The 18,317-nt window shown below is 38.7% G+C and overlaps 1 protein-coding gene across 2 annotated transcripts in view; it reads right to left on the minus strand.

Annotated features, from left to right (window-relative positions):
- Window positions 1–18,317, minus strand: part of DNAH11 (dynein axonemal heavy chain 11) — a 369,573-nt gene that overhangs the window by 259,409 nt on the left and 91,847 nt on the right. For both annotated transcript variants that reach the window (XM_086397406.1, XM_086397407.1), the window contains exons 29-30: window positions 4,640–4,789; window positions 1,291–1,524 (exon numbers count right to left, since the gene is read on the minus strand). In XM_086397406.1, coding sequence (XP_086253532.1) covers window positions 1,291–1,524; window positions 4,640–4,789 — 384 coding nt within the window. The remainder of the gene's footprint in view (window positions 1–1,290; window positions 1,525–4,639; window positions 4,790–18,317) is intronic.

The following is an 18,317-nucleotide window of genomic DNA, read 5'->3' on the forward strand; positions in this document are numbered from 1 at the left end:
TGGACAGGTACACACTGCTATATTTAAAATAGATAACCAATAAAAACCTACTACACAGCACAGGGAACTCTGCTCAGTATTATGTAACAACTTAAATGGGGAAAGAATTTGAAAAAGAATAGATACATGTATATGTGTAACTGAATCACACCTGAAACTAACACAACACTGTTAATCAACTATACTGCAATATAAAACAGAAAATTAACAAACAAACCTTTCAAAGTCTAATATTCCCTTTTTATTAACTAATAATATTTATTCTAATATATAATGTTTATGCACAATCACACCAGCACGGCTTTTTCCAAAATACACAACAATGCTTCTCAAACTCAGTGACATACAAATCTTCTGGGATCTTGTTAAAAAGCATACTTTGGTACAGTAGGTGTTGGGTAGGCCTTGAGATTTTGTATTTTTGTCACGCTCTCTGGTGATACCAATGTTGCTGACACATGGAAAATACGGAGCAGCTTGGCCCTAGAAGATAAGCCTCATATTCTCTTAATCTATAAGCCAAGAGAAAGGTTCTATCTCTGAATTGTTTCACAGCCAAGAGCACATCTTAAGAGGGGAAGTTTAAGGAGAAGTCATAGGATGAAATTATGTAAAGTTTAAAAATAAAATAAAAAAAAAAAAAAAAAAAAAAGAGTTCAAAATAGACTCTTTTCCAAGTTGCTCACCTGTGATTTATAATGAACAGAAAAACAAAATACATGAAAACATTTGTCTTGTTTGAACAATTCTCTATCTTACTGAGTCAAGCAAACTATGCACCAAGTATGTGGTCAGTCTAGATGGAGAGTCTTACCTAGGAAGAAAGAAATTGGTACCATATCTAGGTGTGGGTAATAGATTAGATTCTTCAGAGATAATAGATACGAATGGATGATTTTTATTTTTTATTGATGTATAGTTGATTTACAATGCTGCATTAATTTCTGCTGTACAGCCACCTGACTCAGTTATATATGTATGTGTATGTGTGTGTGTATATATATATAAAATACTTTTTTATATTCTTTCCATTATGGCTTATTTCAGGATATTGAATATAGTTCCATGTGCTATTAGGACTTTGTTGTTTAAAGATGGATTTTTTTAAACCAATGTAAAAAAAATAAGACCACCACCAAGCAAAAAAATGGGTAAACAAGTGACTGCTAAAATCTTCCCAGCATCATGCCCTTAACACATAAAACACTTCATAAACAAGAATGAAGGAAGGAAGCAAGCTTACCTCTTCAAGTCCCTTAAAATCTCAAAATCATGAACTGTACAAAATACCTGTTTTTTATGGAAATCCTTTAGGGCCGTTTCGTAGCCTTCCTCTAGCCTACTGAAGGCTATTCCTACATCTGTAGTCCACCAGATTTGTGAGCTAGTTAGTGCAACTTGAGCCGGGAAATCAAAAATCCACAGTTCCCTGGGTTTGTCTTCATAGACCGCGATGGCTTCTGTGATGGAATGACGCACTGTCTCTTGCATGGTCCGCTCTAGCTGCAGGAGCCAGGTTTCCACCTTTTAAAGCAAACAAATGTAGTAACACAGGCTTAACTATGGAAGAGGGATAATGCTATCCTCTCTCAGGCTTGAAGGCTACAAAGAGAGGAAGGCCTCAGGTGGATTTATTGGGTTGGCCAAAAGTTTGGTCAGGGTTTCTGTAAGACCTTATGGAAAAACTCAAATGAACTTTTTGGCCAACCCAATGTTTTAAACTCCTGTACTAGAAGGTAACTCAAAGGGGCTGGTGAACTACTGACAGATGAAGTCTTCCCTACATAAAACTGTCTTCTGCCAGGATACTGCTCATCTTATTTCACCGACCAGCTGTCTCATAAATTTCCACACCCTAACTAGACAAGGTGTTCTCCATTCTTCATTTTTCAGATTTGAAGACCAGAGGGCTCTAGATCAAGCTCCTGTCTGGCAACACACAGTGTTTTGAGAAACCAAACATCACAGCCAGTATGTTAAAGTAAAATTCTAGAGATTTGAAAATCACAGGATATGGATTTAAGTGTACTTGATATACAGTGCTGTGTTAAGTTTCAGGTGTACAGCAAAGTGATTCAATTATACATATGTATGAATTATTTTTCAGATTTTTTGCCATTATAGGTTATTACACGATATTGAACATAGTTCCCTGTGCTATAATAGGTCCTTGCTGTTTATCTATTTTAAACATAGTAATGTGTATCTGTTAATCCCAGCCTCCTAATTTATCCCTCTGCCCCTTTTCTCCTTCAGTAACCATAAATTTGCTTTCTGTGTCTGTGAGTCTAGTAAATTGATTTTTAAATTTATTTTTGATGATTTTTAAATATACTGAAGATTCTACCCTAAAATCTCCATAGTACCTAGTCTTACAGTGTTTTCAGCAAGTGTCTTAATTATATTCCCTACTGGCTCTCATCTTCACACTTGTCAGAAGTTAGACAGCAGGAGAGACGAGAAAGACGACAACTGCTGACTTGTGAAAATCAATCTTGAAAAAAATTCATTCAAAGTGTATTTTGTTCCCACAAATATACTTGAGCCAGTTTTCCATTCTATTCAAATATGCTTTGTTACATTTTTCTGTATATATGTCTCCCTGAGATGATGTTATATAACAAAAGGATACCTATACCATTTGAAAATAATTGACGATAGTGATAAAAATGACTATACTAAATAAATTCCAAGGACTGTATGAGATCCTGAAATTATATAATTGCTTTCTTTCCCTGCCTCTGTGAAGATGGCAGCAGCGTTCACCCCTACAACCTCTTTCTCTGGAGAACTGGGAAGGAGTGATATGCAGTCAATGAGTTGACAGCCTTCCCTGTTGGAAGAAGGAAGCATGGCCTTCGCTACGGCCCAATATCCTAGGAGCGTTCTCTCCCGGCCTCCTAGCCGGGCTTTGTTCCCATGCCCGAGCGCAGGAGATCTAAGCACTACTATCGTCACTCAGTGCAACTCAATGTCACCAAGCAACAGGCTCCTTTAGTAAGTACATCATATATCATTTTAGCATCTCCCAGATGCTCTGGGATCCACGCCCTCAATATGGCCACCTGTCCTTCAGAACTCTGCAGTCCATCTGGGAAGACCAAACTTACAAGCACGGTGACACATCAGCCCATGTTTAGAGACTATGCCACCAACAGCAACTCAGCTCAATATAAGCTGAGAACTAAGCCCTGATGAGGTGCTCGCTTGATACCTTCTCACATCTTAGTCTTTCATCAGCTTCTGTCCAACCCTTTGTAACAAGAACCATCACTTCCCGTTATCACTAATTATGTGAACATCTATACCTTCAATGAGCCCAAGAGGTCCCAAAGGACAGGTGCTATGTCTTACTCATTTCTGGATCTTCAAAGGCCAAACCCAGTGGCTGGTACATAGTAGGTATTCAATAAACACTTGTCAAATAAAAGGCAAACAGCCAAAATTGGGAGGAACCAATCATAAAAGTGTGGGGTAAGGGGGAAGGCCTAAAGGCAAAGTATCTTTTAATAAAAGAAAGGCAATTAGAGGGTACATGCAGTACATGCCCAAAAGTCTCTAGCATAAGTTGCTCATACAGGATAAATGAGAGTACTGTGAAAACTTCCAATATCAAGGGTTTCTGCTAGTGATAACCACATCTATCAATTGGACTGTCCTCCTTCCAGGCACTATGCCAGTCAGCTAGCAGTCTGCTGGGGAAGAGGCAGACAGCAACATACTTTTGTCAAGATAGTTTATGGTGATTTTTTCTAATCATTGTAATAATATCCTAAAGAACCCAAGAGATCAAATATACACTTTAATCAAAGTATTCTACCATCTGCTTTCCCTGCATTTGGCAGGATTTTTCTAGTACAATATTAAAAAGCAACAGAGAAAACCCCTGTAGAAAAAGGAGTTGCCATCAGATTTCTGCAAAGGGCCCTTTAAAGAACCCCCTGCCTCAAACTAAACTGTTCTGTAATAGAGGCTACTCTCTCTGTTACTCTGTGGATTAATTTTTAAGTTATACAAGCATCACCATAAAAAGATGCAATTCCTCTAAATCATCTGAAAACACCAATAGCTCCTCCATAAATCATAACGAGCTGTTCTTACAGATAACTGTTAAGAATATATTTGAGGTGTTTGTGAGAGAAGAGAACATGTTAACTGTCTGTGCATGCAGTAATTGGTATACGTGACATCATCTTTGCGGACTCAACCAAAGTTATTTACAAGCAGCCGTTTACAACATCCGCCTTGGAATCCTGAACCGGAGCTACTTTCTAATGTGCTCCACTGCAAGGCTCTGCTTCATCCTAATCCTTCCCTGAATGGTAAGCAGGGCTGAAAGTAATTCTGTCTGTAGGAGACTTCTGGGGTCTGTTCATTCAGCCTGTGGCAGTCCTTCCTGTCCAACTCAACTGCGAGCATCTTCAAGCCCCTGCAGGCTGCTGAAGCCTGATGCACAGAGTAGGAAGCCTGGCAGAGGACTCCTCGGACACACCAGACACATGTAAACAGGAATCTCAAAGCACAAGACCAACCAGAGCCTGACAATTGACATGAATTAACAATTTCTGGTTCCATTCAACTTTTAAAAATGACAGCCCTATCCTCCCCTAGCATAGAGAATCTCATAATCAGCTCTTACATGGCCTATGCATTCACACGCAGCTGGGAATGGGACGTACTCCTTGTCTTTGCTATACATTCCAGCCGCCCTGTGTGCAGAGACATCCTGATCATCTTCAAACTGCAGATCTGCAATGCTGTCGAAGAGTTTGGAAAGGTGGCGCGTAACCTAAGACAAGATACGGGAAGAGAGAAGAGCACTTCTTACTGGAGGTGAATTCTGGGAATCTAGAGAGGTAGCTAAATGAATTCACAAAACTGTCCTTATATCGTCACAGAGTTGCCTTAAAATGCTTTTTTTTCCTTCCAAATAAAAATCACTTCTTCAATTTCAGAGTTTGAAACGACCTTGGTGGAGAAGTAGCCAGGCACTCGGATCACATCATCAGGTGTTGGGAGGTGAATGCTTACCTGGGTAGGTCATGTGTTTTCTCCTTAAAGGCTGGAGACTTACCAACTTCTCTGTCTGTACCATATTCCTACAGCAATCATTCTGCTGGAAATTTTGTGGTCAGGTTATTAAAATTCAGACATGGTATTTTACTTACACCATAAAAACCTTATTAAAAAAAAAAGTATTGAACTATTTGAAACAAAAATGTAAATTAGACCTTCTCCTTGGGTCAGGTCGTTTGCTACCAGGCTTCTGCTTTGATACTGACATGAGTCCCATAGCCTATTTGTTACATAAGAAGGGTGAATGGGATTCTCCCATTTTCACTGACAAAGAAATTGAAAGTCAAGTATTAGGTGACTTCATCAAGTTGACATTGGTAAATACAAGTGGCAGTTAGATCTTAAACCTGCAAGTCCAGGCCACATTTACAAAGTTCAAATTCTTCTGGCCTCATAACGTTTTAGATCCTAAGTTGTGGGATTCCCAAAAGAATCCCCAATAATATAACATACTGAACCCTGCACAGGTCCAGACTACTTGAAATATAAAACAAACCAAGTTAAAAAACAAAGATCTGCCTTTGTTCTGCTAGAGGTCAGTTCAGAGATGAAAGCCCAATTGGCCTCCATGTAGAACATTAGAACCAGTAAGCCTTCTCCATCTGGTCGTATCAGAACAGACTGGGACCGGCCTCTCCACCTAAAAGGGCTGGCGAGGAGGAAAGGAGAGGAAGACACGTGTTCTGCAGGCTCTCAGTCAGGCAAGCCACTCTACCTCCTCTGGGGTAGACAGAATAAAGGGCAGCGTGAACCACAGGAAGTATCAGGAGTGGGAACAAGTATTCTCTCCTTATATGTGGCACAACTAAAAGCTGCAAAGGAGAACAGTTTGGTGAATCCTCAAAAAGTTAACATAAGGATTTCCCTGGTGGTCCAGTGTTTAAGCAGCTGTCTGCCAAAGCAGAGGACACGGATTCAATTTCTGGTCTAGGAAGATCCCACAGGCTGCAGAGCAACTGGATCCATGAGCCACAATGACTGAGCCCATGCTCCACAAGAGAAGCCACCGCAAGAAGCAGCCCATGTACGGCAACTAGAGAGCAAGCCCCACTTGCCTCTGCTAGAGAAAGCCCACATTCAGCAATGAAGTTTCAGCACAAAAATGAATACATAGAATTAGAAAAAGAATAAAGGTTAACACAGACTTGCCATAAGACTCAGAAATTTCATTACTAGGTATATATCCCAAACTACAGAAAACAAGTACTCAAAATACCTGTACAAAATTACTCATAGCAGTATTACTCACAAAAGGTGGAACGGACCCAGGTGTCCACTGACGGACGACAGACACACTGGGCATATCCATGCAATGGAATACCGCTCAGGCATCGGAAGGAATGAAGTGCTGGTGCATGTACAACATGGATGAAGCTTGTCGAAAACGTCATGCTATTAGGAGGCGGCCGGGAGGAACAGGCAAGGGAGTGTAGTGACTCCTTGATGGGTGTGGGGCTTTATATCAGGGTAATAAAATAATTTGGAATAGGCAGAGGTAACAGATGCACAACACTGTGAATGTACAAAATGCCAATGAATCATACACTTTAAAATGCCCAATTTTGTGTTGTCTCAATTTCATCTCAATAAAAATAATAAAAAATAAATAAAAACCAGAAGATGGTTTCAAGCCACAGAACGTTTCCTAGCACATAGCATTACAGCCATCTCTGTAATGACATTTTCATGAAATACAGTGTAACCAGACTTGATAACTATCCCAGCAGCAGCTCCTAGGAACAACGGCAACCTGCCTAAATTTCCCACATGACAAGACCACTATCAATATTGGGAAGGAACTCAAGGGTGATTTAATCTCTGAAGCTTTTAGCCTTGATGTTTTTGCTGAATTCACTGTTTTAGTATCGAAGAATATCACAAGGAATCTTCCCAGTTGAAAACAGATAAGTTTTCTGCGACTCTCACTTTCCGTGTAGACAGAGTGGTAGCCGATGATCATTGCTTGGATTATCACAGTTACCGCATCCCTGCACATAACCCAGAGGACATTTACACACAGTCTCTCCAATCATCTCACAGTTCGCTGTCACAGCTGAAGCGGCCAGCAAGTGCACAGATGTTTAATGGCTTCTACTGCATAATGGGCCTAAATAATATTCAGGTGCAAAGCTGCAGGATAAATGAGACCTCAACTATCAGACACCCTCACACATCACTGCTTTGGCCAGGAAAGCGTTTCACAAGAACCTCTAATCCTGAAGTCATTCAGTGGGTGATCAGGACATGCAAACCCCACAGCTTGCTGTTCTCCTGTGACTTATACCTGGCATGCTGGAAGTTAGATAGTTTCTTATTCTGCCCTCCACTTCGAGTTTCTGAGAGAACACAACCATTTTCTTAACTAACATGCATGCTGTTGCCCTCAAATTAGTTCCATTTATTTGTACTTGTTAACACAAAATTTAAATTCCTTTTGGCTAGTTGGGTCTTTGGAAAGATCTTTAATTTTACAATTAAAAAAAAAAAAAACTGATGCCTCCCTCTTTTTACCTAAGAAGAAACAGAATGGATATGAACATTTCAAGTCATGAAATTCAATAATTTGATCATATCTTGAACAGATTTCTAAAAGGTTAGTGACAAAAACTGAAATGTTGTTTCACTGACTTAGAGTAAATCAGGTGCATCCACCCTTTGGGGTGTAGGTATTCAGGCAGGTCCTGATTAGAACAGTAGTGCAGGATTGTAAGAACAACTGTGCAACCTCTACAATCAATGGGTAAACATGCAATTGTGCTCTGGCCTTGAAAACTTGTTGTTAAAATATTAAAATCCCCCACTTGTAAAAGAATGAAACTAGAACACTTTCTAACACCATACACAAAAATAAACTCAAAATGGATTAAAGATCTAAACGTAAGACCAGAAACTATAAAACTCCTAGAGGAGAACATAGGCAAAACACTCTCTGACATACATCACAGCAGGATCCTCTATGACCCACCTCCCAGAATATTGGAAATAAAAGCAAAAATAAACAATTGGGACCTAATTAAACTTAAAAGCTTCTGCACAACAAAGGAAACTATTAGCAAGGTGAAAAGGCAGCCTTCAGAATTGGAGAAAATAATGGCAAATGAAGGAACTGACAAACAACTAATCTCAAAAATATACAAGCAACTCCTCCAGCTCAACTCCAGAAAAATAAATGACCCAATCAAAAAATGGGCCAAAGAACTAAACAGACATTTCTCCAAAGAAGACATACAGATGGCTAACAAACACATGAAAAGATGCTCAACATCACTCATTACCAGAGAAATGCAAATCAAAACCACTATGAGGTACCATTTCACACCAGTCAGAATGGCTGCGATCCAAAAGTCTACAAGCAATAAATGCTGGAGAGGGTGTGGAGAAAAGGGAACCCTCTTACACTGTTGGTGGGAATGCAAACTAGTACACACACAGTGTGGAGATTCCTTAAAAAACTGGAAATGGAACTGCCTTATGATCCAGCAATCCCACTGCTGGGCATACACACTGAGGAAACCAGAAGGGAAAGAGACACGTGTACCCCAATGTTCATCGCAGCACTGTTTATAATAGCCAGGACGTGGAAACAACCTAGATGCCCATCAGCAGATGAATGGATAAGAAAGCTGTGGTACATATACACAATGGAGTATTACTCAGCCATTAAAAAGAATACATTTGAATCAGTTCTAATGAGGTGGATGAAACTGGAGCCTATTATACAGAGTGAAGTAAGCCAGAAAGAAAAACACCAATACAGTATACTAACACATATATATGGAATTTAGAAAGATGGTAACAATAACCCTGTGTACGGGACAGCAAAAGAGACACTGATGTATAGATCAGTCTTATGGACTCTGTGGGAGAGGGAGAGGTGGGGAGATTTGGGAGAATGGCATTGAAACATGTATAATATCATGTATGAAACGAGTCGCCAGTCCAGGTTCGATGCACGATACTGGATGCTTGGGGCTGGTGCACTGGGACGACCCAGAGGGAGGGTATGGGGAGGGAGGAGGGAGGAGGGTTCAGGATGGGGAGCACGGATATACCTGTGGTAGATTCATTTTGATGTTTGGCAAAACTAATACAATATTGTAAAGTTTAAAAATAAAATAAAATTTAAAAAAGAGAAAAAAAATATTAAAATCCCTCTCACTCTTGGTTACAGAAGTACAGGGAAATAAACTATAAATAAATATTTAGTACACTAACTGAAAATACTAAAAAAGTAAAAATTATTTTAGTTCTTTATAGGAAACTTATCAGGAGTAGTTCAAACAGCACTTGCCTCCTCCTTCTCATCTTATAACTGAAGATACCAAATGAGCATTATCAATTTTCACTTCTTTGCTACACTTCCAACTTCATCACTAATTCTTTTGATGGTGTATTTTTTTTCTTTTTTTTTAATTATTATTTTTTACTTTACAATATTGTATTGGTTTTGCCATACATCAACAAGCATCTGTCTTGGGTGTACATATGTTCCCCATCCTGAACCCCGCCCTCCCACCTCCCTCCCCATACCATCCCTCTGGTGTATTTTTATAAAATATCAGGTGGGTTCTTCTCTGGGGACAAATTTGTAGCACACTATGTTTTCTGCTGACTACGTGAGAACTGGACAGCAAATGTGTGATGGCCAACCACAGACAGACTTTGAAAAGTGTGACATTACTGATCATGTGTCAAGATGCACATCTGTCATTCATGTGGTGATTTTTGTGGACTGAGGAACCAGCAATTAAGTTTGTGCTTCTCAAGATCAGTCATAGTGAACACACCATAGTATGTGAAATGTGAACCATGTTATTGGGGGAAATGGAGTTATATAATCAATCCTTGATAACTGAAATTAATATTTTTAAGATTTCTGCACAAGGAGAACTGCCAAGAACTTTCATTTATCTGTCTGTAAATAAAGTAAAAAAAAAAACCTACTCATCTCAGTAATTTTAATTTAAAATGAAAACTAATACAATGATCAGATCAACAGTCTACTCTATGTTCACCTAGAGAACAAAGGGAAGAAAATGAAATTATGTAGCTTCTACATATGTGTCTATGCATAGTTTCCATGTATTGCTATGTACTAACTTCTCTGTATGGCTATCATACATTCTCAAAGCTTTCCCCATTGCTTTTTGCTTATATTTCATTGCATATTTGCCCATCTATGAAAGATGCTGCTGCTGATTAACAGAGATAAAATAGACACAAAGTTCTAATGTCATTCCTGGCATGGTGAACACCTCAGAGTTCACACATACATAGTAATTAACTCATTTATTCATAATGATGGTAATACTCATGATAGTATTTGTGAGAAGTATATAACGTCCAAAATGTAAGCAGTCTTATCTATTGTGAATATTATCCTCTGGAACAAGAGAAAAATGAGTCTATTACTTTTACATGTACAAAAATTTAAGCCTGCCAAAATGTTGAATAGTTTGTTGGAGTGTTTTATATTTTTAATAATACTCAGTATACAGTACATGGACACATATCATTGTTTGAAGTCTAAATATGCAAAAAAAACTTTTAGGAATAGGTTTAACCAGCTATAGCACTTTCATACAATGATAACTTCTACGGACATTAAACATCATGTTGTAGAAGAATATTTCAATTTTTATTAAATATAATGTTCTGACCTACACAAACACATTAAAAAAAAACCACCATAATCACTCAAATATAGCATCAAGGAGTACGCTAATAACATTCTGATCTTCTATATTTCTATATTTTTCAAACTTTCAGTAGTGAACATGCAATTATATAATTCAGAAAAACTGTATTTGTTGTTGTTCAGTTGCTAAGTTATGTTCAACTCTTTGTGACTCCATGAACTGTAGCATTCCAGACTTCCCCATCCTTCATTATCTCCCAGAGTTTGCTCAACTTCATGTCCATTGAGTCAGTGATGCCATCCAACCATCTCATTCTCTGTTTCACCCTTCTCCTCTTGCCCTCAATCTTTCCCAGCAAAGATTATATTAGTTTTTTATAAATTTTGTAAACCATTATAGCTAATATTAGGTATCAGATATTACCTGGTTTGCTTTTACCAAAACTAAAATCATAGTATATATACTATTTTGCCATTTGATTTTGCATTTATCAATATAACTTGGATATAACTATATTATCAATGCTGATTCTGTATTTCTTCCTAAACATTTTTAGCATGTGTATATAAATGTACATAAGTGTGCTGACAACACAAACTGAGTTTTCAAATAACCTTTTAAAATATAAGTGTATACAGAGAAAAGTGAAAAAAATCATGTGTGTACAGCTTAATAAATTTTAGCAAAGTGAAAAAAACTGTTGTAAACACTGAGACAATTAAGAAACTGAATACATCTGTACCCAAAAAACTCCTCATGGCCCACGTCAGTCACTAGTCCCTCCTCTCAAAAATGGACATTACATAATAAAGGCCATATACAACAAACTCACAGCTAATATCATTCTCAACAGTGAAAAGCTGAAAGCATCCCCTCTACGATCAGGAATAAGAATAGGTGTCTACTGTCATCACTTTTATTCCACATAGCTTTTCAAGTCCTAGCTATGGCAGTCAGAGAAGAAAAAAATAAACAAATAAAAGGAATCCAAACTGGAAAAGAAGTAAAACTGCCAGAAAACATGACATTCTACATAGAAAATCCTAAAGATGCTATCAGAAAACTACTAGAATATATCACCGAATTCAGTAAAGGTGCAGGATACAAAATTAAGGGAATCCCGTGGTGGTCCAGTAGAGGGGACTCCCAGCTTTTACTACCAAGGGTGTGGGTTCAAACCCTGGCAGGGGAACTAAAATCCTGCAAGCCAAATGGTGCAGCCAAAAAAGAATTAATACACAGAAATCTCTTGTATCCCTATATATTAATAACAAAATATCAGAAAGAGAAATTAAGGTAACAATCCCTTTTTTACCACCACATCAAAGAGAATAAAATACCTATAAATAAACCTACCTAAAGAGGCAAAAGACCGCTACTATGAAAACTATATGACACTGAAGAAAGAAATCAAAGATGACACAAACAGATGGAAAGATATACCATGTTCTTGGATTGGAAGAATCAATGTTGTCAAAATGATTGTACTACCCATGGCAATCTACAGATTCAATGCAATCCCTATCAATTTACCAATGGTACTTTTCACAGAACCAGAACAACCTTTTGTTTTTAATTTGTATGGAAACATGTAAGACACAGAATAGCCAAAGCAATCCTGAGAAAGAAAAATGGAGCTGGGGGAAATAGGCCCTTGACTTCAGACTATACTGCAAAGCTACAGTAATCAGAACAGTACAGTGTTGGCACAAAAAGAGAAATGAAGAGCAATGGAACTGAATAGGAAGTTCAGAGATAAATCCATGCACCTATGGTCAACTAATCCATGACAAACGAGGCAAGAATACACAATGGAGAAAAGATAGTCTCTTCAGTAAGTGCTGCTGCGAAAACTGTACAGTTGCATGTAGAAGAATGAAATTAGAACATTCTCTAACACCATACACAAAAGTAAACTTAAAATGGATCAAAGATGTAAATGTAAGGCTAGTACTATAAAACTCTTAGAGGAAAACATAGGCAGAACACTCCCTGACATAAATTGCAACAATATCTTTTTGGATCCACCCCGCTAGAGTAATAAAAATAAAAACAAAAATAAACAAATGAGACCTAATTAAACTTAAAGACTTTTGCACAGTAAAGGAAACCATCAACCAAACAAAAAGAGAACCCACAGAATGGGAGAAAATGTTGGCAAACAAGGTAACCCACAAGGGATTAATCTCCAAAATATACAAACAGCTCATGCAGCTTTATGTTCAAAAAATAATCAAAAAAGGTCAGAAGATCTAAATAGACATTTTTCCAATGAAGACACATGTTCAAAAAGCATGGTACATATACACAATGGAGTATTACTCAGCCATTAAAAAGAATACATTTGAATCAGTTCTAATGAGATGGATAAAACTGGAACTTATTATACAGAGTGAAGTAAGCCAGAAAGAAAAACACCAATACAGTATACTAACACATATATATGGAATTTAGAAAGATGGTAACAATAACCCTGTGTATGAGACAGCAAAAGAGACACCGATGTATAGATCAGTCTTATGGACTCTGTGGGAGAGGGAGAGGGTGGGGAGATTTGGGAGAATAGCATTGAAACATGTATAATATCATGTATGAAACGAGTCGCCAGTCCAGGTTCGACGCACGGTACTGGATGCTTGGGGCTGGTGCACTGGGACGACCCAGAGGGAGGGTATGGGGAGGGAGGAGGGAGGAGGGTTCAGGATGGGGAACGTGGGTATACCTGTGGCGGATTCATTTCGATATTTGGCAAAACTAATACAATATTGTAAAGTTTAAAAATAAAATAAAATTTAAAAAAATTAAAAGAAAAAAAGATGCTCAGTATCGCTAATTATTAGAGAAATGCAAATCAAAACTATAATGAGTTATCATTTTATACCAGTCAAAATGGCCATCATCAAAAATTCTACAAACAATAAATGCTGGAGAGGGTATAGAGAAAAAGGAACCCTCCTACACTGTTGGTAGGAATGTAAGTTGGTATGACCACTATGAAGAGCTACAGTATGGAGGTACAGTGGCAAAAAAAAAAAAAAAAAAAAAACTAAACAGAGAATTACAATACAACTCTGCAACCCCACTCCTGGGCACATACCCTGAGAAAAACATAATTCAAATAGATACATGGACCCCCAGTGTTCATTGCAACACTATTTACAATAGTCAAGACATGGAAGCAACCTAAATGTCCACCAACAGATAAAGGGATAAAGAAGATGCGGTACATATATACAACACAATATTAAGCAGCCATAAAAAGAAATGAAACTGGGTCATTTGTAGCAATGTGGATGGACCTAAGTGCCTACAGAGTGAAGTCAGAAAGAAACTCAAATATCATATATTAAGGCCTGTATGTAGAATCTGGAGAAATGGTGCAGATGAACCTATTTGCAGGACAGGAATAGAGACACAGACACGAAGAATGGACATGTGGATGCAGGTGGGAAAGGGAGGGCGGGGTAAACTGGCAGATTACAACTGACACATACACACCACCACACTCACACAGTGGCAACCTGAGAGCCCAGCTCAGCACTCTGTGATGACCGAGATGGGCGGGACAGGGGAGGGGTGGGAGAAGAATCTAAGAGGGAGGGAGTATATGTACATGTACCGCTGATTCACTTCACTGTACAGTAGAAACTAATGCAACATTGTAAAGCAATTACACTCCATTTTTATAAAAAGGCTAACGTTTTAGAGCCAGAAACCCTGCCCACTGAATTTAGGTTGGAGCTGAACAACCTGACAGCAAACAAAAGCCAGGATCAGACGTTTTAATTCCACAGCAAAGCCTAAGACTTTAGCAGTGGGAGCCCAAATTTATAAGACAATCTTTTATCTTGTTACATTAAGTGGTATTTTAATCCTGCATTATAATAACCCTGATTTTGTTGTGTAATTTATAAACTGGCTGTGGAAGGAATTCCAATAAAAGAGCTCCAACAGAATTCTGCTAAGCAGTGGCAACATACATAAAATGAAAAAAAAAAAAACATATGTTGTTATATAACCTGTAGTTAACCATATGTTAACCCTTTTGCAAGTATAATCAAGGATAATCCCTACTGGATATATAATTTATGATTTTATTTAAAAACTGATTGTCTATTTTCTTGTCACACACATAAATGCCTAAGTCATCTGAGTACCAGGCCACCTTTATACAAAGGCATCCATTTGAAATGTGACACAGTCCTAAGTTACACTGGCAATCCACTTCAGTATCCTTGCCTGGGAAACCCCATGGTCAGAGGAGCCTGGTGGGCTACAGTCCATGGGATCACAAAGAGTTGGACATGACTGAAGTGACTAAGCATGCGTGCATGCATACCAAGTGGAGCTATTCTCACTGGCAATTTCTATAATACACTACACTTAGACAAACAGCTTCCATTCCTTGCTGTTCAGCTGAAGGTAAGTAGAGGTAATGGCAAGGCAATCAAAACCACGACCATCTTCTGTGCCCGTTTTCTTTTCCCGCCTCTTCCTTTATTCCATCCTCAGCCCCAACCTAAACTCAAGGACAACTGCCTCCCTCCACTGCAGGTACCTACGAGCCCTCTAACCTTCTACTCCCTATAGAAAAGTTGGAATCTTTTTTATCTCAGCTAAAACTCATTCACTCTTACATGTGGCTAACTACTTGCATCTTCAACCTTTTTACTCTTGATTGTCTAAGACATACTAGTTTATTTTATGTTATTTTTGGCTGTGCCACATGGCTTGGAGGATCTTAGTTCCCTAACCACAGATCAAACCTGTGCTCCCTGCAGTGGAAGCGTGGAGCCCTAACCACTGGACTGCCAGCAAAGTCCCTCTCTTGACTGTCTCAGGAGGACTAAGCCTTGTCAAGAAGGCTGTGACTCACCATTAGCGACTGTTGAGCTGCATCACCCTGATTCCTGAGATTCAGATCCTGAGGCACCTTCACTCCATCACAGAGATAACCAAGTGGAAGCATTATCCAGAAATATACTGTGCTTGTGAGGATATGGGGTTTTAGACATTTGCCCCTTGAAGATCCAGAAGTCCTTTTTATTACCTAATACTAAGCCCATTTCTCACAAGCACCTGTCCAAGTGCCAATATTGACAGACTATTAAGGGTATCAGTTGAGTGCCATCTGCCTCATACTGCAATTTGGGGACTTCTCAAAAGACAAGTTGGCAGATTTCTTCTTACATAGATTTGGTCTTATGCCATGAAGGATATTTTTGATGCAAACATTCAACATTTCTGAGTATGTACATTTCCTGATCTTGTCATTTAGAAAATCGTGGCCTCAACTGCCATAGCAGTGGCTTTCTGGTAGTCACATTAAAACAGGTAAAAAGAAACAGGCAAAATTAATTCTAATGTGCTTTATTGACCTAGTATATCCAAAGTATTGTCCCTTCAATATATAATTAATAGAAGAGGTACCAATGAGATATTTTACATTCTTCAAGTCTTTGAAACCAGGTGCATATTTTGCATTTATAGCTTATCGCAGTTTGGATTCTTCATCAGACATACTCGATCTGTCTCTGTGTTTCATAAGATACGCAGTTGAGAAAGTAGATTCACACTCAAGTTGTTTCAAATTTATGTTTTCCAATAACTGAATCAAAGATCAATTCTAACACATTGTAGTTAAAAATTCAGTTTCTCAGTTGTCACATTTCAAGTGCCCATTAGCCACATGTGGTCCATGGCTGCCTCCGTCATGCAACACAAATGAGGCTGATCACATAGAAAGTGTGTCTTTCTATAGTATAGCTCCAACACGGGGAAGTTTTCACTCATCACCACATAGAAGATGAAGGAAGAGAAAACATGCCAACTCTTCCAGGACAGAAAGATCTTTCAGGTCATAAGGAACCAGTGGCTAAAAACTGGTTGTCTGCTATTTTTAGACACTGTATTATAACCTGGGAGGGCACCCCAGGGCAACTGATGTTACCCAGGCTGACTTTAACCACTCTACTTGCTTTACTTGAAAAATACAAAAGGATGTTTTTCTAAGCAGGAGAAGAATCACAGAATGTTAATACTGAATCACATGCAACTGCATAATTACTACTCCATGTCCATTAACCCTGCAAGGACACCTCTAAGCTTGTGTGTCCACAAGCAACCGCCAGAAATTTCTGACCACTTAAGTTACATGGCACAGCCCTAATCTCAGTCCTTGAGGTAATCTATGAGACTGGGAAGTCAGGATGAATTATAGGAGAAAATCTTTAAAACCTGACCTTAACCAAACTTACTGAGAGCTAAAAAACCACTGAAGGCATTTTAGATGCACTGACGTCGTCACTCTGACATTCCAACTGAAGTACCTTAAATTGGGCATTTCTGCTTACAGAATGCAGGATGTAGTAATATCAGCCCTCCCCTAGCTGATGTGTTCAGGCTGATCAAATTCCACATCAACTGCAGAAACCCTCACTCGGACCAACACTCTTAAATTGAGTGTAGTGGGTGGAGGAGGGGAATCTGAAGAATTCAAGTCATTCACAAGATGTCAACATGAGTCATCTGCCCACAAAGGGCCACTGCATTGTTATCCTGTAAGCTGCCGTTGCCACGTTATGTCTGTCACACTACAGGGAGCACATTCAGGATGTTAGCACAAAAGGCAGAGACGGACAAGCTGTGTCTGGTGGCCTGAAACTGATTCTGATAATGAAAGAGAGTGCAGGAAGGCTAGGCCTTTTGGCATAACAGCCATAAGCATTAACTCTTCCACGGTAAGTGACCAAGAGTTGAAGATCACACCTTGACTTTGCAGAAACACTGTAGGGAAAGAAGCTGACTGTGGCTCAAGATGACTCAACTCATCCTTAGCACTTTTTCAATCCTCTGCCCCAACAAGTCACTCCCTGATGGTATGCGCACCTCAGGGGCAGCTAAAACCTTTCCCTAATAAGGATCCTTTCCTAAAAGTTTGACGACATTTGATGCGAAATTGAATTGTTCAAGGTTTAATTCTTGGAACAGAAAGATCTGAATGAAGTCAAATTTTGAGCAAATTTGAAAAAGTGTACCTCAAATTTCAAAATGTTTCAAAAATCGAATCGTTTCAAAGCTGGCAGGTCAGGAGAACTGTAAACTGCATTTACCCTGGAGCTACATAGTCAGACAGACCCATTCAGCTAGTAAGCAGAAATATCCGCCCTCCTCTTGTTGATATGGTATAGACGGCACCACGGCTGGTACTTATTAGCATGGCTGTGAGCCATTCTGGAGACTCCCTCTGCTGTGACTTTAATATTCAGCTACATTAAAATTTAAGATCTTTTTAATGCCTGGCATTACTAGTCCTACATTAAAGACTGTTACTAGCACTGAGAAATGCACCTGAGGTTCAGGGGTTTAGAACTTACAATTCAAATGCTGTGAATGAAGCAGACAAGAAGACTTGTCTAATTACAGTAATATGAAAGGTAACTCTCTAAAGCACTGAAGTGATACTGTGAAGATAGAATTATTTTAAAGGTACATCTTTTAAGTTTATTTTTTAAAAAAAGCAAAACCTCATCCTATAATTGAGGAAGGATGTGGAAAAACAGTAGCTGGCATCAGGGATGCATATATCTGTGAGCCAACAAG

The sequence above is a fragment of the Bos grunniens genome, chromosome 4, assembly GCF_055505025.1.
Source record: "Bos grunniens cultivar Pamir isolate PY7600 chromosome 4, Bosgru_T2T1.0, whole genome shotgun sequence".
Lineage (NCBI taxonomy): Eukaryota > Metazoa > Chordata > Mammalia > Artiodactyla > Bovidae > Bos > Bos grunniens.